The sequence below is a fragment of the Mus caroli genome, unplaced genomic scaffold (genome assembly GCF_978045245.1).
Source record: "Mus caroli unplaced genomic scaffold, Mus_caroli_1 scaffold_6, whole genome shotgun sequence".
Lineage (NCBI taxonomy): Eukaryota > Metazoa > Chordata > Mammalia > Rodentia > Muridae > Mus > Mus caroli.
The window spans coordinates 107,297,562-107,319,054 of NW_028227261.1; the positions used below are offsets into that span (position 1 = coordinate 107,297,562).

The 21,493-nt window shown below is 40.7% G+C and overlaps 1 protein-coding gene across 5 annotated transcripts in view; it reads right to left on the reverse strand.

The window, feature by feature from the left end:
- Nucleotides 1-218: 218 nt before the first annotated feature.
- Tgfbr1 (transforming growth factor beta receptor 1) overlaps nt 219-21,493 on the reverse strand; it is a 61,628-nt gene continuing 40,353 nt past the window's right edge. For all 5 annotated transcript variants that reach the window (XM_085839307.1, XM_029475980.2, XM_029475981.2 and 2 more), the window contains 6 exons: nt 19,544-19,774; nt 11,870-12,037; nt 11,313-11,469; nt 9,443-9,567; nt 8,080-8,210; nt 219-4,488 (listed from right to left, as the gene is read on the reverse strand). In XM_085839307.1, the coding sequence (XP_085695433.1) occupies nt 4,363-4,488; nt 8,080-8,210; nt 9,443-9,567; nt 11,313-11,469; nt 11,870-12,037; nt 19,544-19,774 (938 nt within the window). In that variant the 3' untranslated portion in view covers nt 219-4,362. The remainder of the gene's footprint in view (nt 4,489-8,079; nt 8,211-9,442; nt 9,568-11,312; nt 11,470-11,869; nt 12,038-19,543; nt 19,775-21,493) is intronic.

Genomic DNA, 21,493 nt, shown 5'->3' on the forward strand with positions numbered 1-21,493 from the left:
CTGAGGCACAGCCTTTAAGTGCTGAGCCATCTCTCCAGACCTTGGGACTCTTATTAAATTCCTTTCCTTTGATGATACTGAGGGCCTCATACCTGCTAGGTGAGCACTCTAGCCAAGGAGACACTCAGTCCAACAAACTCATGAAACAGTGAATTCTTATAACTGAGCTTGAACACTAATTCAATTTTGCTTTCCAGAAAAGAATGTTGCCATTGACATTGGTGGGAAAAAGTTGTTTATTTGCATTGCTTCCATTTTCTACTGTAGTGTTAGGATGAAATTTAAGCATCTCCCTAGCTTTTATTTACAGTCCATCTGGAATATTACTACACATACAATGTACATTTAAAAAACTGATGGGGAAATGCAGTTTATGCTTCTCTCTTCACAGGCTTCTCAAAACCATTCACCTTAAATGAGAATTTCTATAGACACCTGCACGTATCTGAAAGGGCAGAGATCACACCAACAGGGTTAAAGGACTGCACAAATACAATAAGATACAGAAAACAAAGTCTAGATGATATCATTTGGGGTACAGATATAAACAATACAGTACCATCTGAGTAACTTAGCAACGTAACACTCACACTTTATAGAAATAAAACTGCAAACCTGGTGGATGCTGACAAATATTAAACATTATATACACAATGAGGTAAATGTACCTTGGTCTCTTGAGAGGTAATTTAAGTTTAAAGCAAATGACATATTGAAGCATCTCCTTGACATATAAAGAAATATCAAATATTCCATTCCATTGGCACAATGTGAAAAAGGGATTATCAAAACACAGTTCATAATATTAAACTCACAAATCTCATTGAAAAATAAAAGCAAATTCACTTTAAGAAAGAGACTGAATGTTACTGACAATATTTTCAATGTTTATAAGTACGAGTGTGTAACAGGATTGAAAATAATGTGCTGACAGTCCTCCGCTTTCCTAAAGAGGGCCCATGAAAGTTTCAACATCCAACACATGAAGCTGCACTGCACTCCCAAACTATTCTTCAGAATTTCAACACGTCGACTTGTTCTGCTGGGCTATTATAACAGAACAACATCTGGAATCTCCACAATGTAGAACCAGAACACTCCCATGACCAAGGAACAAAGAAATGATTGACAATCATTCCTTCAGTGCATGGAATGAAATCACAATGTCTTCTGGGCAGATCTTGGGGTGCGTGTTAAGTAGTTTGTCATTGGTTTTACGTATCTGACAATTTGCAGAGGGAAGAGTCAAACATGTATAGATTACAAAAATGGCTACATGGCCACTTAAGTCTGCAGGGAGAACCAAAATCTGGAATTCTTGATGGCCACGGCCCCACGCAGGGCCTCAAGGCACTTCTGGAGTACTACTGTAGTAGCAGGATTACAGGCTGAGCTTCATGCCTTTACTGTCCTACTAGGGACACAGCTGGCCACTGCTTCTGAGGCCAACTCCCACTGCCACTTAGCTGTCACCCTAATCTTTGCCCAGAGCTGACATCAAAGCAGGGCTTCCAGCAGGGGCACCCCCCACCCCAATTTGCAGATCACTCCCCCATAACACCCAGTGACTCAAGGAAGTGGAAAAATGTCACACAGCTTCCATCAACCACTTCATTTTAGGTCTCAAAAGCAGCTCTTAGGTCCAAAGGCTGGAGGTGGGGTCAGGAACAGGAAGTCTCTGAGCCAGGGGGCAGCAGAAAGGCAGAGTGGGAAAAACTGAGCTGAAGATATAAGGGACTCAAGTTGTCTAAGCCTCAGTAAGTCATACTTCCTTCATGCTAGCTTAACCAGGGTATTGACAAGATGATATGTAATTTGTCAGAAGATATGTCTTAGCCATACTACACTTTGGGGCTGGGGGGAGTCTTTGATTGGCAATAGAAACAACAGACTGCACTACAAAATGACATAGAAGTATTTCTCTAATTAGATGTATCTATAGTTATAGCCACATTAACCATGACCTATCTCAATTTTTAAGTTATTTTTATATTCAGTATTGGCCACCTAGAGAATCAAACTATCCCTACACAAAAAATTAGCTGTAAACATGTAAACTCAATTTAGAACTAAATTCGAACTTTAAAAAATTCCCTGATTCATCAAAGCACATTTTATCCACTTAGGTAAGAAAAACATAATGATTCTTCAACTTCAGATATCATGAGAAGTGTCTTCAGTAAAAACCCATTTCCTTGCAAGAAAGTAAGAAACGTATTACAACTTGAACTCAGACAACTTTTGGTATGGTCTTAAAATTACATAAAATTACATAAAGACAGTCTTAGTGATAAAATACAGTGGTCCCTGGATTTCTATAAAGCAGATCTCGAAGGGTTAGAAATGGAAAAAAACTGAAAACAAAGGCCCCAAAAGTACCTGATTATAGCACAAGAGCTTATTTAAGCAGGTGATACAACTGTAACAACAAACCCTTACATTGATGATATCATGATAATTACAGAAAAAACTCAGATTTGTATTAAAGATACTAATCTCTAAGTACTTTTTCCCATGGTGTTTTTAACGTATGAAACGGACACTAATGTCTAGGTAGCATGTCATTCTTCCTACAGTTACTTTGGTTTAAGACCAAATAGTCTTCAAATTTATGCTAGGTTTGAGATAAGACATTAACAGAGCCCAGCTGCTTCAGATCAACAGTCACAATCTCTTCTTGGCTAAACACTAAAGGTTATTTTGACCTTTTTATCTGGGAATTGGTATCACTATGTTCAACATATTGTCTCAAGCAATGATGATAACATTTCCCCGCCCAGAATATGATCACAGTGATAAAAAGGACTTTAAAAGCCATACAAGCCCTGCAAAGATTTGACAGCACTGAAGTAAAACCCAGGCTTAACCACCTAACTCCAGCACCTGTGAGAAGACCGGAGACCCAACGGGCTGACTTTGACATTTAATATGACCAAGAATATATGAAGAGAGTCTCTACTCAGAATAGCTATTAGCTGCTGCTTCTCCTAGTATCAATGTGGCACTGAATTCATTGCTAACATGTAAATCAAGCAGTTGCAAGATCTGCACATATGAGATAAAAAGACTGAATTAAAAGCTGCCTTCCTCGAAGTGTAGCGAGACCTCAAAACTCCACTAACTCTACCCTTCCCAAGATAGAATCCACAAATACTTACAGCTACATAACATGTGAAAGTCGCCTACACTTGTATATTCAAATTAACTATCTCTGCCTTCCTAGAAAAAGGCCTATTATTTAACATTAACCACATTTGAATTTTAAATGCAATTCCTTTCCAAAAAAGAAAAATCAAAACAAAACAAAACAAAACACTGTCTTTGATCAAATAAAGAAAAAGAAATGGCTTCCAGAACAGCACACAACTTTCCCTTCGGCAGTAGACAAGCCTCCCCTTTCACAAGGAGTCTGTACACCATAATGAGTAAATCCATAGAGCACTGTGCATGTTTGCAGTGCCACTTCACTCAAGTGCAGAGCTCCAGTGCTCCCTGTGGGCTCCCGCATGGCAGTCACTGCTTATCAATGCTGCAGCATTGCCTCAGTGGTTCAAGCACATCCGGGTGGGAGAAAGGCATGAATACTGAATGACAGCTATCACAAAAACCCTCAAAAAAAAAAAAAAAAACAAAAAACAAAAACAAACCCAGAAAAGGCTTAGGTTACTCAGAAAAATAAACTTTTTGAATGAAAATGGTACAGGACTTAACACAGCCTTTAAGCAGTTCTGTTCGTTTCCACTTAGACAGATGCAGAAGTAGCACTTACTGGTGTAGCACAACCCTACTGTGAAGGTGTGCTGTGTTCAGAGTGTGAAGGAGCAGGAGCTGTGCACAAATACAACGGAGCAACTGTGCCCCCACGCCTCCACGAGGTCATATTTTTTAGACTATAGAGTTTAAAGTGTTAGTTTAAGATCTTGAAAAATTATAGAACAGTACATTCAAAGTGAACCAAGGAAACACTAGTGGTTCAGAGTCCTCTGAGAATGTACTACTAGGAGTGAAACTCAGAAGTGCTTCATTTAGCGCCACACCCCAGCTCCTTCACCCTTACAGATGGTCAACAGCACAGCAGCTCCCTAAGGGCTGGCAGTTGTCTTTAAAAACAAGCTTTGTTAATAAAAACAAAAGTAGACTACACAACATTCTGTAACTGTCTGGAAGAAGTATCCATAGTGCACAGAAAGGACCCCACGGCTGCCTCCGGGCCCAGAGAAACCCTGGGAAGCTTTCAGTTGACCATATTCCACTGCTGCAAGAGGAAGCAGAGCCCTCTGTTCTCTCAGTGAGGTAGAACAACCGGCCTCCTAAACACCCAGGAGCAGATATGAAGAGAGCAGAGTTCCCACGGTGTTTCAATTACATTTTGATGCCTTCCTGTTGGCTGAGTTGTGACAGTGTTTTTTTAATTCGCAAAGCTGTCAGCCTAGCTGCTCCATTGGCATACCAGCATTCTCTCATAATTTTAGCCATCACTCTCAAGGCCTATAAGAAAACATAGGAAAAATAATTAATGCACACATACTACTTGTTATTGATCTGTGACTTTAAAATGATAGGTATAAGGTGCCTATTCTAGGTTTTGTAGTACCAAATGAGGACTTTAGTCTCCATCAAGACCCTGATGCCAGCTGCTGGAAAGGCTGTGGACAGGGGAGCTTTTTCAGGAGACCTCAGAATTCCTGGCTCAGCACTGAAAGAATGCACCCACTATGGCACGCGAGACACTGGGTCCAAACATAACTGCACTTTGAGTCCTTTAGAGCAAAGCTATGGTAGAAAGCAGGGAGAAGAGCTCAAAGTGCTGGAACACAGGTTCTGCCCACTCCCAACTTGTCCCAGCCACTTCTCCAGCCCAACAGAAGGCTTAAGGGTTTTGTCCAAGGAAAGAAAGACTGTCATCTTTTCTGCCCAGAGAAAAAGGGCAGGTATCTCACACGGGAAACATGCTGGACTCTGACTGTAAGCCTTCTCTAGAACATAGTACTAGCACCTGTGCACACTCTTCTTGTGGATTCCAAAGGAATCTCCCCTGGAGATCAGGGCAGTCCAAGAGAACAGGCCTGACAGATTATTAACAGTGACCAGAGAATCAATCAAATAACCCCGAGAGATCACTAACGCGTACACACGTAAGCTCCAATCACATGCACCTACGTAGGCCTTCATTAAAAGTGAAAACTGTCTGATTGGAACATTTGAAAAAAGTAACATGAAATGAAGAAACTGAAACCAACACAAGATGTAGAGAGAGAACACTGGATTTTCAAAGCTCTACTGTTAGTAGGCAGGGTGTAGCTCCTTGGTCCAGTGTCTGTACAGTATGCATACCGTGTTCAGGCTATAGTACCACCACACCACCAAACCCCTGGGATTCATCATTGGTTCATGTATTTTGTTTTAAGTTTATTCTCTCTGTGTAGTCTTTATACTCAAAGTTACTTTATTCTTCCCAGTGTTCCCTTCAGTCCCTGTATTTTATACTACAGCATTCCTCAAATGTCTAGTGATAGTCTAATAAGGTTCTGTACGTAGTGAATAGGAGGAACACTCAGAGATAGTTTCAAATAACTACTTGAGGGAAAGGTCAGGTGGGGAGCATGGGGAGGATGGCAAGGGGAGGGAGAATGGGGAGATACATGGAAAACCTGAATGAACTACAAAGCTGATAAATGTTCCAGTAAGTGGAGCAAAACCTGGAGGGTGGGTAGGCGTATAGTCAGGTAACCAAAGGTGAAGAAAAACAACAAAGGCAATGGGAGACTACCTAAGACTGCTTCAGAAGTATTTCCTAGAAAATATGTTTCTAGATTTAAAGGACCATTACCAAAGTACACATAAACATTTATTTAAATAACTATTTTTGAAGGCCTATCATTTAACAAATATTTCTGTAGGTTTTAGATACAGCAGTGAACAAACTTATGAAATTTCTATCCTCAAAAAGTTTCCATTTCAGAGATAGACCAATTAATAAATTACTGTGAAATACAGACCTTTAAGGTGGTAAATGCCAAGAAGAAAAACAATTTAGAGAAGATAAAGCTTGCCAAGGGGAAGCATATTCTCAGAGGGAAGGGAAATGGCTAATGTGAACAGTTCTAACAGCGAGGAGCATACATACAAACAGGAAGAGCAGTAAACAAAGAGGGAGATGCCCAGGAAGGACACAAAGGCAAAAGAAATTCCAGGACAGAAGCCACACAGTGGCTCTCAAAAGCAACCAGTCCAGACTGGAAACAGCAGATGGCCCAGAAGACACATTTATGTACGGATCATTTTGGGGTTTGTGTGTGTATTTATGCATGTGTTACTGCAGACTGAACCTAGGGCCTCATACACACTTGGCAGGCACACTAGCACTAAGCTATATGTTGAACCATTTAGATTATTTTTTAGTTTTACTCTTAGGTCTCCCTACGTTCCTTACCAAGGCTGCTTATATTAGAACTCTATAGCACAGGCAGGCTTGAGCTTATGATATTTTTGCCTTAGCCCCCTGAGCAGCTGGGATTATAGGCCTGTGCCAGCAAGCTTAGCCAGTTCCATACTTCTTCTGTGTTTCAACTGAGAGACTTTAAAACCCTAGAAAAGTAGGAACTTGAAATAGCAGAAAGTACACAGAAAGCTAATCTTATCAAATTGAGAAAATAACACAGCAGCAATGGCATTAATCAGCATTCTATAACAGTAACTATGAACCGCACATGTTTGTAATAGTAACCAACTTCTTCCTGTTTAAAAGATGTCTGTCTTTAAACTGCTTCAGTTACTAAATGAGTGTGAATACTTCATGTCTGTGCTATCAAGTACCCAGAGACAATTTTAAAGCACACTTTTGTGTGCTGAGGTCTATCACATGAACTCTGGGCACACTCAGTTGTCTCCTCTGGATCTGCACATTGTATTTTGCTTAAGGTGTCTTACAATTTTTTGAAACACTTTAAAACATTTCTTAAGGAAAAAGAAGACATCCTTTCTCTAAGTTCACTTCTCTCATAGTCTGCTGTTAACATCTGGGTATGTGTTCCACTGGACTTTTTTTCTAGGAATGCATATATTTGGCACTTTTCCAACAAAGCAGAGTAGAACTTTGTAGAAATTACCAACTATAAGAACTTTCCTAAAATCACAAAATACCACCTATTACAATTCCTTGGGGCCTCATTAAGAGGTCTAACTTTGTTGTGATTTTGAGATAGAGTCTCTTGTAGCCCAGGTTGGCCAGGAACTGGCTGAAGTTGAGCTTAAATTCCCGGCTATCCTGCTTTCACCTTGGGATACTGGTAGGACAAGCCTGTGTAGCACCACCCTAGCGCAAAGCGGTGCAGAGGAGCAATCTCTAGCCTCTAGTATACTAAGCATGAACTTTACAATCTCAGCCTCATGCCAGCTAATGATGTCAGAAGTGACACTGAGGTGACACTCTTCCTTTTTTTGAAGTCCACTTAAACTATTAAACTTCCAATCTGGAAGGCACACCTTGGTACATTAACATCTAACAGTAACAGCTGTTAATAAAATTTGTTTTATGACTTCTTTGAATTTACAGTTAAGAATGAATTCCTACAACATTCTATAAAAGCTGGGGATGACTCTGTTGGACTCTGTTGGAAAGCACCCCTCCCTCGGAGGAGCAGCCCTGCATAGCCTAGGCATACAGGTCATACCCCTGCAGTTCCCTGCAGTGATCACACCCAAGCTCCTCATCTTACAAAGGGTGCTAAGTTCCAGAAAACTGATGCAACCTGTTCATGTCTGAGTCAAGCTAGTACTGACAGGCCTCCTTATTCCTGCCCAGCGTCTGTCATATGACTCTGGGCTGCACTGGCTGGAGGGAGGCATTTCTTCCAACAGCAGGCATTTTACTTCATTTGGCATATCTAAGGATGATCAGACATGCCAGTGACCACTGCAAACGTTTCATGGTCTTTTTAATACTTTTAATAATACACTTATTAATTTATGAAAAAGAAAAAGAACCTTTGCATTTTTCCTTACAGAAAAGTAACAAATATCTGCCTACTAAGCAGAAACAGTTTAGCAAAGAGCCTTGTATCAAAAGGAAACACTTACCTCACAGCTCTGCCATCTGTTTGGAATATTTGGCCTTAACTTCTGTTCGCAAACTACTTTTCTCATTTCTTCAACCGATGGATCAGAAGGTACAAGATCATAATAAGGCAACTGGTAGTCTTCATGGATTCCTGTATTGGTTTAAAAAGTCCAATTTAATCCACTGCCCTGTCACTGGAAGGATCACTTGGGAGGCTCATTACAGTGGTTCATAATTCCTCAGGGAGGGAAGTAAGGGTCATAGCTTTCCGTATCTAACCCACATCTGCAGCAATAACCCACCTACTTGGGTCATCACCATGCCTGCACTTTTGTGAAGGATAGTGCTGTCAACCTGACAAAATCTAGAATCACCTGAAAAACAGGCCTCTGGGCATACGTATGAGGAATTATTTTTGATTAACAGAATTGACACAGGAGGACTCATTTTATCTTGAGCAAGGGATGCTGGGGTATATAAAATAGAGAAAGCATGCACTCATTGGTCTCTGCTCTTGGCAGCCAGCTCCCTCAGGCTCCTGCCACTGTGACATCCCTGAATGATAGACAGTAACCTGGAACTCTAAGTCACAATAAACCGAGTATGTATCACAGCAACAGGAAAAGAAACCAGGACAACTTTGAGCCTCGTGTGCTATGATGACCAGGTTGAGATTTTGACTATAACTCAATTAGTCAGAAGATGAGATCTCATTGTGATTGCAGTCTCTCACTGGATGCATGGATATATTCTTATAAGAAAATGTGAATCCCACAAGGCTGGCTTAAGATACAAATCTCTTCCTTCTGCCTGTGTCTGTAAATAACATGTTCTATTTGCTACAATACCAAATATACTCTTATCTCTCACTGTCTAAAATTCTTGAAGTCCTAAGTCCTAGCCAGGATGCCTAAGCCTAAGAGGCAGTGTTTTGAGCACACACTGACAAGTTCTCAGCCTAATACAAAACCAAAAGTTAAAACAGACAATCTAAAAAGCATGCAATGTTAATGCAATTATCATTATGTAGCTCTTCAATCATCAAGCTGTACAAAAACAACAGTCGTTTTTAAAAAAAAGGTTTTCTAGTTGGTGTTTTGTTTTGTTTGAAGTCTTTTTAGCCCAGTCCATACTAGAAACAGTTTCTCGGTATCCTTTCAGATAAGCAAGATGATAGTAAGAGGCTGGGTTCTAACACTGAGACTAAAACAGCAGGAGAACAGCTGGATAAACTGTGTGCTGGCCGATGATCTTTTGTTCTCTGTGGCCTTCTCGGGGTCACCTGTCAGGCTGCCTGCCCACTATAGTTTCAGTTAGGAAGAAAGAAAACAACTCGGGACTAACTGCTCCTGACACACTGTTGAGGAAAGGACAATGATTTACCACCAATAGAACAGCGTCGAGCAATTTCCCAGAATACTAAGCCCATTGCATAGATGTCAGCACGTTTGAAGGATTCAAAATGTTTCATATTTATGGAATCGTCTAGAACTTCAGGGGCCATGTACCTAAAAAAGGAAGTCAACATTGTAGTCAATTATAAAGCACATTACTTTTGAGCTCTTTCATACACTTTTCCTTCTGAAAAAACAGATAGTCTGTGTCACTATATAGACGAGGCTGACTTAAAGATCCACCTACCTCTGCCTCATAAACACCTGGATTAAAGATTTATACTACCAAACAGGAATATTTTTTTCTTTTTATTGTGGTTCTATTGTTTTAAAAAAAATGATTTACACTTCCTACAAAAATATTTCCCAAGTATATAAGGAGCAAAGTGAAAAAAAAATCACCCCCTTACTGTGTCAACACATGGGTCAGTCCTTTCAGACACCTCCCTATACACAGACATACATAAAATAACACGTGACTGAGATCATATCAAATGCAAGCAAAATATTAAGTATCTAAACTGGTTTTCAAATTAATGATGTTGACTAAATCCCATGAAATGCTGAAATGACAGTTCCATGCCATCTGTCTTCTGATCATGGCTTATGAAAGACACACAGAGAACAGCTGTGTCTGTTACAAATATTCTAATGTACACCACCCTCACGGACTATTTAGGAACCACAAATTTGGAACTGGAAGTCTTCTCACCAAAACAGTATGAAAAATGAAAGAGAAAAGGCACTAAGTTCTAAAGTAAGTAAGTTTCTCTCTCTCTCTCTCTCTCTCTCTCTCTCTCTCTCTCTCTCTCTCCCTCCCCCCTTCTTTCTATTTTTCTGAGACACGGTTTCTCTGTGTGGCCCTGGCTGTCCTGTTGCTCTGTAGACCAGGCTGGCCTAAACTCCAAGATCTGTCTACCTCTGCCCCGTGCACCAGCACTGCCCAGCTCTTAAGTTTGCTATAGTCACAGGTCCTACAGACCACTACTGAGGCTCACTCAGCCTCATGAGTTCCCCAAGTCCCCAGCAACCCAGAAACTATAAATACAATTCAGATTGTATTTAAAGTTGCTGGCTTTTTCCAAGTTCAAAGTTTTGAAGAAATATTGTGATGCAATTTTTAAACACAGTAAGATTTTGAGTACAACATCTCAGCTTGCCAGTCATATGAAGTAGGTCACATTACTAAACCTTAATAGTGTGTTTTTCTCTTCTGAGTTAATAGTAATGACATCTATCTACAGAGGTTCTTTTGAGGATAAATGACTGAAACAAACATTTATGAAAGTGGATTAGGCACTTCAATAAGTACCTGGAACACAGGCCTCTTAAGCTTCTTGCAAGCCAATGGACTACACAGACCCAGACACACAAAGGGGCAGTTAAAACATAATGTGAGAACACAGTTACAGCAAATGACTCGAAGAGTCACTCACTATGTTGCACCAGGAAGACGTAAGGGTCCCGAGGATCAGAAAAGGGTTCCTTGAGGTATACAAGGATGTTAAGGAAACAGTATGTTAAGGGATGTATGTTTTAGGACAGCATACACAAATGTTCTAAGGAAGAAAGACAACAGAAAATATGGCTATGGTACAGAAACAAGAAGGATTTAGACTACTATTAATTATTATTGTTCTTACAATTAACCTAATTAATGATAATACTTTCTGGAAGGGCTGTCTATCAATAGGCTTGTTTTTAAGCTAAGTAACTAGGCTTCCGAGTAGCAAAGACCCTAAAAGCTTGTGAACAATCTAATAAAGGACCAAGTTTGAGCTTCAGAAGAGATACAGATGTGAAAATTTGGGGGGCCGTAACATTAACCATTATTAAAGACCATTTATTCTTAAGTTTACCTTTTAGTGCCTACTCTGTGGTTTGGAGCAATATCAATTGTATCTGTGGCAGAATCATGTCTCACAGCAAGTCCCAAGTCTGCAATACAACAGGTTCCATTTTTCTTCACCAAGATATTCTTTGATTTCAAATCTCTATGGGCAATAGCTGGTTTTCCTAGAAAACCAAAAGTTAGAAATGACTGCTAAACAAGAGATACCATTCACAATTCACTTTTAGGTCCAAAAGCATCATTAGTCCCAGTGCGAAAGCACTCGAGCTACATCACCTATAACAACTAGACTATTACTAAACTCAGCAAACCACTGTGTCGAAAAGGAAGAAATTGTTTAAATCTTCAGAAAACATAAATCTAAGAATAAAAATAAAAAATCAAGGTAAAAAAGTTGTTCGTTTGTTGATCTCTAAGTAAACTTTCAGATTTCTTATATTTTCATTGGAAAAAAAACATTCAAATTTTAAAAAGCTACATATCTCCAGTTAGGTTTCACGATCTGAATATATATTATACACACAGGAACATAAGCTTAAATAACAGAACTGTAGAAAGTGTTACCTTGGGTACCAACAATCTCCATGTGAAGATGGGCAAGACCACTTGCTGTGGACAGAGCAAGCTTGATCATTCCTTCCACAGTAACAGTGTATCTATTCAAGTAATCGAAAAGGGATCCATGCTCATGATAATCTGACACCAACCACAGCTGCGTCCACGTCCCATTGTCTGCACGTCAGAACACACACATTTCAGTCAGGCTGCTCAACACTTGCAGCTTACTCGAGCTGTCAGTACTTTTCACTATCGCTCTTGAACACACACCTGCAACATGACACCACCTTAACTTTGCATGAATTCCTTCCATATTTTCTTATATTTAGTTTTTCTACACTTTTATGTGCATATATTTCAGATCCTCAGAGTATACCCCCTATTTGTGAGCTAAAGCAATGATAAATAACTCCATTTAAGAGAAAAGGAATCATATTCCAACAGTGTTCATTTCCTCAACCTACAGAAATAGTAGCAGAGCAGGGACTCCTTAGTGCCTAAGGCATCTGGGATGGATTAGTTCACACTCAGTGTTGCTCTGGAGGAAGAAGGGCAGCAGCAAGTGAAGATAAGAAACTTCTGGGGAGCCAAGTATGACCTCAATAGCATGTGACAAAACTGAAGTAAGCTTTGCTGAGAACTGACAAGCTTCAGTGACAGACTGTACAGTTCTCAAAGATGCCAGACAAGATGATCATAATTTCAATGCTGCTATCTCAGAAAAACCCCTGATGCTAAAACAGGAACTAAAGTGCTGAAAGAGAAGGCTAAAGAGACTAGGACTGAACCTCACTGTACAAGGTGATTTGGAACCTAAACAACTTGAAATGTGGGTGCTAAGAGTTCCTTGGTAAACTGATACATGCATCTGAAATGTAACATTAAGGTTGACAGGCTCCTAGGCTACACAGGTTCAGTAAATGCAATTTAACTTAGAAGTAGATGGGAAAACAAGAAACAACACAATTCAATAAAATATACATCCTAAGTCATGTACTGGCTAGTTTTATGTCAGCCTGACACATGCTAGAGTCATTAGGGACCAAGGGAACTCAACAAAGAAAATGTCCCCACTAAATTGGACATTTGGACATATGGACATGCCTGGGGTGTACTTTTTTTGATTAATAAACCATGGGGGGCACTCATTGTGGGAAATGCCACCTCTACACTGGTGGTCCTAGGTGCTAAAATAAAGCAACCTGAGCCAGCCATGGGGTGGGGGGGAACCAGTAAAAAAAAAAGTCCATTCATGGTCTCTGCTTTAGTTCCTGCCTCCAATTCCTGCTTTGAATTCCTTTGAAATGAACTACGACTGTGACATGTAAGATGAAATAAATTTTTACGTCCCCAATTTGCTTGTAGTCATGGTGTTTTACCCCAGTATTAGAAAAACATAACTAAAACAACAAATTGTACTGACCCAGGCAGGAATCCAGGGTCTGTGTGCTATTGATTAAATGGACTCAGACAAATTTTTGAATGGGCCTATGTTTCTTCTTTTATACAAGAACAAGAACTTACTATGAAGACTCTTAAGATGTTTAAAGAGAATACAGAACTATATTTCTTTTTAAAGTAGGTAATACAATGTTTGCCACATGAAAATTTAAAATGTGATGTTCCCTACAGCTATAAACAAAAGGAAAAAAAGGAAATATAAATGAGATCTATATTTTGTTGGCATGTACCTTTAATCCCAACACTTGGGAGACAGAGGCAGGAGGCCAGCCTATTCTAGAGTGAGTTACAGAACAGTCAGAGCTACATAGAGAAACCCTATCTTGGAAGAAAAGCAAAAACCCAAAACCAAAACCAACCTAACAAAAAATGGGGGTGGGGGTTGGGGGAGAGGAGGGTGTCAAAAATAATAGGGCTTCATACTCTGGGAAGAGTTTTTTCTTTCTTTTTAATTTTATGTTCAAGTATTTGCCTGCATGTATGGCAAAATTACCACTTGTGTGTCTGGTGTTCATGGAGGCCAGAAAAGAGCAATGGATCCCCTGGAATTGAAGTGACATAGAGACAGTTGAAAGCCACCATGCAGGTGCTTAGAGCAATGGATCCCCTGGAATTGAAGTGACATAGAGACAGTTGAAAGCCACCATGCAGGTGCTTAGAGCAATGGATCCCCTGGAATTGAAGTGACATAGAGACAGTTGAAAGCCACCATGCAGGTGCTTAGAGCAATGGATCCCCTGGAATTGAAGTGACATAGAGACAGTTGAAAGCCACCATGCAGGTGCTTAGAGCAATGGATCCCCTGGAATTGAAGTGACATAGAGACAGTTGAAAGCCACCATGCAGGTGCTTAGAGCAATGGATCCCCTGGAATTGAAGTGACATAGAGACAGTTGAAAGCTACCATGCAGGTGCTTAGAGCAATGGATCCCCTGGAATTGAAGTGACATAGAGACAGTTGAAAGCCACCATGCAGGTGCTTAGAGCAATGGATCCCCTGGAGTTGAAGTGACATAGAGACAGTTGAAAGCCACCATGCAGGTGCTTAGAGCAATGGATCCCCTGGAATTGAAGTGACATAGAGACAGTTGAAAGCCACCATGCAGGTGCTTAGAGCAATGGATCCCCTGGAATTGAAGTGACATAGAGACAGTTGAAAGCCACCATGCAGGTGCTTAGAGTTGAGCGTGGGCTCTCTAGAAGAACATTGAGTGTTTTTAGTCATTGAGTCTTCTCTTTAGCCCCATGCAAAATATTTCTTGTTCTGCCAAAAGAACTCAAGAGATGGAACTCCAGTGGCACAACCGGTTAGCGCACAGTCCTTATACATCAGTGCTAGGCGTAAGAACTCAAGAGATTAGTGATTCTAGGGGTTGGTTTTGTTTTGTTTTGTTTTGTTTTTTTGGCTTGTTTATGTTTGTTGTAGTTTTTTTGTTTTCTTTTCTCAACTGTTCTTCATGCATTCTCTAAAGTTCTTTTCTTGGTATGTGTACACCACTAGCTCATGTTCATATCTGTAAACCATAACTGTGTTCTGAAAGATTCAAAAGCACAACAGCTAGAGAACATGACAGGAAAGAGAGATTTCCTGAAGTATCTAACAAGAGAGGAAGAAGGAAGAGACTGCTCATACAGAGAGAGCTGCATAACGGGCTTAAGTGATGACTCAGCATTTAAGAACCAATACTGGCCATAAGGAGAGCAGAGTTCAGTTCCTAGAACAGGTATCAGGTTCACAACTGCCTACAATACCAGCCCAGGAGAACCTATACATCTGACCTCTTTGGGCACCTGTACTCAATCACGCATACCTGCATGCAGATATACTCACATACTTATAGTTAAAAATCTATCTATCTATCTATCTATCTATCTATCTATCTATCTATCTATTTTTGTTTAAGGCTGGCCTAGGCAAAGGTAACCAAATCAAGAGGATGAAGATGAAGAAAAAGAGAAGTGGGATGGAAAGCCTAGGTTCTGCCTGGTACACCTAATAAAGAAAACAGTAGTAAGGTCAGTTAGTTCCCATCGTGACCACCAGATGACAGCATCCACTTGACTGCACTTTGAACAAATGGCACTTCAGGGCACAACAGGTTCAGTGGTTTGCACTTGTGGGTTGTAACTTGAAACATGCCTAATAAAAGCCTGAAAGAGGTTTAAAATTCAAATGCAAATGAGTCACCACCATTGTAGAATTTGAAATCACAAATCTGGGTAAGCCCTTTTAGTGAACAATTACTATTGTAGAATCAGAGCTTTCTTACAAATCAATCAGAATAATAATAAGAAGAAAATAAGCAAATAGTAGGAAATAAGAATAGGCTAGTATAGTGGCACACTGTAACCTCAGCACTGGGACATGGAGTGAGGAAGATCATGAGTTCAAAGCCAGTTGTGGCCATCAAGAGATAGAGATAGAGGGCTGGTGAGATGGCTCAGTGGGTAAGAGCACCCGACTGCTCTTCCGAAGGTCCAGAGTTCAAATCCCAGCAACCACATGGTGGCTCACAACCATCCGTAACAAGATCTGGCGCCCTCTTCTGGAGTGTCTGAAGACAGCTACAGTGTACTTACATATATAAATAAATCTTATTTAAAAAAAAAAAGAGATAGAGATAGATAGATAGATAGATAGATAGATAGAGAAACAAATATACTAAGAAAAAATGTTATTTCAAGAGTTGGAAGAGGGAGAGCTACCTAGTGTCAAAACAGAAGAAAGTAAGAGCCAAGGAGACAGACTGTGATTACTACTTTGCTTGTTTTTAAATTAGATTCTGAATTGTTAGGAGCCACTGATAATCACAACCTACCACCCATTACTGTTCCTCCCACAATCACACATAAGAGTCCTAATGTGACAGCTTAAGTTCACAACACAGCTAGTGTCTACTTATGAAACCAACAAAAACGATCGGCCTCAGCCTTTGTAATGGGCAATCTTAACTGTTAACTTGACTGCAATTTAGGATGTTTCAGAGACAAACCTCTAGGTGTGACTGTGAGGGTTGTTCAGAGAAGTTTAAATGAGGTGAGAAGACTCACCCTTAAGATGGATAGCACTATTTCATGGCTGCATATTGCCCCCTCTTCATGATTGCAGATGCAGTGTGACCAGCCTCAGGCTACATACAGTCTGTCACCATGCCTTCCATCATGATCCTTTCAGATAGAAAACAAAAGAAACCATGCCCTCCCAAAGGTATTTTGTCATAGTAATGCCATGTTAACTAATAGAGCCTCTAAATCTAATGGTATACTACAAATTTGAAAATATTGAGAAGCCAAAAAGAAAAAAGAAAAAGGAGTAACCACCTGACATTAGAAAAGGGAAGGATGGCCACTGCAAGTCTCTCTCACCAAGCCACAAATGACACTTGTTGTGATTTTTGTTGCTATTTTTCTAGTGATTTATTTATTTTTATTTTATGTACATTGGTGCTTTGCCTGCATGTGTGTCTGTGTGAAGGTGTCAGAACCCTGGCGCTAGAGTTACAAACAGTGGTAAGCTGCCACATGGATGCTGAACTCAGGTCCTCTGGAAGAACAGCCAGTGCTTTTAACCTCTGAGCCATCTCTGCAGCCCCTCACTGTTTGTTTTTAATAGGAAGGCAGGAGATATATTTATTTGATTAGGGTGGCAAAAGTTGAGTCACAATGTAAGTCCACAACAGATATCAGAAGAGAACACTGTGGCATAAAGGTATTAACAGAAGCCATAAAGAAGAGGGTCTAAGGTCACTGTTGGCAGTCAGTCACCATGCTTCTTGAGCAGCATCCATGCTTCTTGAGCGTGTTGTGCCCTGACCTTATCTCATAGTTTCACTACATTGTCTGTAGTGTTCACTGGCTCCAGCAGCAAGGCAATTTAGGAGAAACCCCTTCTCAGGTTTACTTGTACTTCCTTACAGAACTGAGGAAATATTTAACCCCTGCCAGGTCAGAACAGAATACACTGGTAAGTTATTGTTATTCTCCTCAAAAATAAGGCTATTTTGTCAATGATACTCTGTTATGCTTACAGACAGTAACCTAGCATAACTGTCCTCTGAGAGGCTCTACCAAGCAGCCAATGGAAAGAGATGCAGGGATCGACAGCGGAGCATTAGATGGAGCTCAGGGAGTCTATGGAAGAGGTGGGAGAAGAACTGAAGGACCCAAAGGAGATAGAGACTCCACAGGAAGACCAACAGTGTCAACTAACCTGGACCCTTGGGGACTCCCAGACACTGAATCACAACCAAAGAGCGAGCATGGGCTGGACCTAGGCCTGCTGAACATATGTAGCGGAAGAGCAGCTTGGTCCCCAACAGCAGGAGCAAGGGTTCTCTGAACATGCTGCCCACCTGACTGTGGATTCCTTTCCCCTAAACGGACTGTCTTATCTGGCCTCAGTGGGAGAGGATGTGCCTAGTCCTGCTGTGACCTGATGATGGAGAGGGCAAGGAGGTTGTTATCCAAAGGGGAGCTCTCCCTTCTCAAAGGAAAAGGGAGAGAGGAATGGGGGTGGGTTCTGCATGAGGAGGTACTAGGAGAAGGAGAGCTGATATTGGGACATAAAGTAAGAAAGAAAGAAAGAAAGAAAGAAAGAAAGAAAGAAAGAAAGAAAGAAAGAAAGAAAGAAAGAGAGAGAGAGAGAGAGAGAGAGAGAGGGAGGAGGGGGAGGGGGAGGGGGGAGAGAGAGAGAGAAAGAAAGAAAGAAAGAAAGAAAGAAAGAAAGAAAGCCATTGTGAGTGGAGATACAGCGAAAGAAAGAAAGAAAGAAAGAAAGAAAGAAAGAAAGAAAGAAAGAAAGAAAGAAAGAAAGCCATTGTGAGTGGAGATACAGCATAAGAAAGAAAGAAAGAAAGAAAGAAAGAAAGAAAGAAAGAAAGAAAGAGAGAGAGAGAGAGAGAGAGAGAGAGAGAGGGAGGAGGGGGAGGGGGAGGGGGGAGAGAGAGAGAGAAAGAAAGAAAGAAAGAAAGAAAGAAAGAAAGAAAGAAAGCCATTGTGAGTGGAGATACAGCGAAAGAAAGAAAGAAAGAAAGAAAGAAAGAAAGAAAGAAAGAAAGAAAGAAAGAAAGCCATTGTGAGTGGAGATACAGCATAAGAAAGAAAGAAAGAAAGAAAGAAAGAAAGAAAGAAAGAAAGAAAGAAAGAAAGAAAGAAAGAAAGAAAAAAAAGCCATTGTGAGTGGAGATACAGCATAGTTGTAAAACACCTGTCTAGTATGTGCAAGGCAGGCCCTGGGCTTAAATCACAGAACTGAATTGGGGAAGGCTAGTCTATACTGAGATATCCTACTAACCCAGCACCAGGTCTATACTGAGATGTCCTACTAACCCCAGTACTAGGAGAGGAAAGGACGAACTAATCCATGCTGCTGAGATGTCCTATAAACCAAAGCAGTGGGGGTGTGGCAGGGAGCTAGTCTATACTAAGATGTTTTCCTGGTCTCATATCAAATTCTGAAAAACCAAAGTTTATAGTATTTTCCTTCTATCTTATGACTATACTCAACTAATAGCCAGATTTAAAACAGCAAAAGTATATGACATTTTTATGGGTCTTTTCTAATTTACAAATTAATAAAAAACTTAGAAATCCACTACATGGGCCTGCAAGATGGCTCAGTGGGTTAAGATACTTGCTGCCAGTGCAATCCCTGGAACCCCCATGGTGGAACACTCCACAAGTTGTCCTCTGACTTCCACATGTACACAATGCCATACAAAATGATATTTAAAGTATACTGTCATGAAGAAAATCTTAATAAAGTTCTGTGTCTAAAAGACTGTATTTGCCCTAATTGATCTTACTATATTACAAATATCTGTTTCTCACCAAATATGACAGTATTTAGTCGTCATCTCTGTAAAAACAAAGCACGTCCAGACTTTGATACATTCCACTAAGAGTAAGGAGATGGGGCTAGTAAGATGGCTTAACTGGCGGCATGCCTGTCATGCAGGCATGGGCACCTAAGTTCAGATTCCCAGCCATGTAAAATCCAGATGTGGTAGTACACACCTGAAATCTCAGTGCTGGGCAGGTGGATCCTGAGCTTCTAGCAAATCAGTCTAGACACACAGATGCATTCCAGGTTCAGTGGGAACCATCTCAAAAATTAGGTGGAGACTGACTGTAGTAGATATCCAACATCCTACACACACATACACACACACACACACACACACACACGCATGCACACACATGAAAGACAACATCACTGACCTTTGTTGTCTGCTGCTATAAATCCCAGGATATTTTCATGGCGTAACATTACAGTCTGATAAATCTCTGCCTCTCGGAACCATGAACGTTCTTCTCTAGAAGAGAATATCTTCACAGCAACTTCTTCTCCCCGCCATTTGCCTCGCCAAACTTCTCCAAACCGACCTTTGCCAATGCTTTCTTGTAACACAATGGTCCTGGCAATTGTTCTTTGAACAAGCAGTGGTAAACCTAAATATAGAAATAAGTACAGCATAAATCATCAACGGTCCCTGTCTCACCCCTGACAGTCCACAATGGAGACCCATAGGCAAGTACTATTCCTTAACCTTTGCCTTGTTGGAAAGACTTTTGTCTTTCTACCTTTCTGTCTGTGTGTGTGTGTGTGTGGAAAAAAAAAGTAGTAAATACTGAAAAAGAATTCAGAGACACCTGCCTAGAGATTTGGGGATGTAAACTGAACTTTTCCTTCAAGGGTCAGGACAAAAGGGGAGAGAATAAAGAAGAGGGTTGTGGAGAGAGATTTAGCAAAGGCAGATGAAAGAAAGGAACAAGGTATCTTTTGGGTACCAGTCTCACTCATGAGCATATGAATGTCAGTGGAAGAAAAGGTAAGTTGTCACCAGAAGATAAACAATTCTAAATACAAGGTCCCTCGATGACCAACGGTAAAATGGCTGTAAAATCTGATTTTAGAAAGATGGATCAAGTAACTGCTTTACTTACAGGAGGAGGAGGAGAAGAATGTGGACACAAACACAACTGAGCCCTGACCTATAAGCTTTTGGAGTGAGAGGTCTGAAAGGAGAGGGAAGCTCTGAGGCAACAGAACAACTCCTGATGGCCCTACAAGTAAGTGCATGAGTCATAGAAAGAGGAAGAGTAACTCCATGCTCCAATCCATAGTTACATTTCAAAGGCAAATAAACAGGCCTATGCTAGAACTCAGCTATCATCTACACGGCAATGTCTTGAATCCTTTCAGGAAGACCAGAGTGTGGGTGCTTCAGTCCTTCTTAGAAGGAGGAATAATCTACGCAATACCATATACCCCAATACAGGGCAATGCCAGGGCCAGGAAGCAAGAGTGGATGGGTTGGGGAGGGTATAGGGGGCTTTGGGAATAGCATTTGAAATGTCAATGAAGAAAATATCTAATAAAAATAATTTAAAAAATAAAAATAAAAAATAAATATAAAAAATAAACCAAATATGATTATTAAAAAAAAGAAAAAAAAAAAGAAAGAAAGAAGAAGGAATAAAATATTCACAGGAACAAATACGGAGACAAAGTGTGGAGCAGAGACTGAAGGAAAGGCCATCCAGAGACTGCTTCATCTGGGGATCTATCCCACAAACAGTCACCAAACCCAGCCACTATTGTAGATGCCAAGAAGTGCATGCTGACAGAAGCCTGATACAGCTGTCTCCTTAGAGGCCTTCCAGAGCCTGACAAATATAGAGGTGGATGCTCTCAGCCAACCATTGGACTGATCATGGGGTCCCCAATGGAGGAGTTAGAGAAAGGACTGAAGGAGCTGAAGGGGTTTGCAACCTTATAAGAAAAACAACAATATCAACCAACCTGACCCCTCACCTCTACCCCTAGAGCTCCCAGGGTCTAAACCACCAACCAAAGAGTACACATGGAGGGACCCATGGCTCCAGCTGCATATGTAGCAGAGGATGGCCTTGTCAGGCATCAATGGGAGGAAAGTCTCGTGATCCTCTGAAGGCTCGTTGCCCCAGTGTAGGGGAATGTTAGGGTGGTAAGGCGGGAGTGGCTGGGTGGGTGAACATCCTCATAGAAGCAGGGGGAGGGAGGATGGGATAGGAGACTTCGGGGCTGGGAAGGGAACTGGGAAAGGGGATAACATTTGAAATGTAAATAAAGAAAATATCAAATAAAAAAATGCAAGTTATAAGCTTAAAAACAAACAAACAAACAAA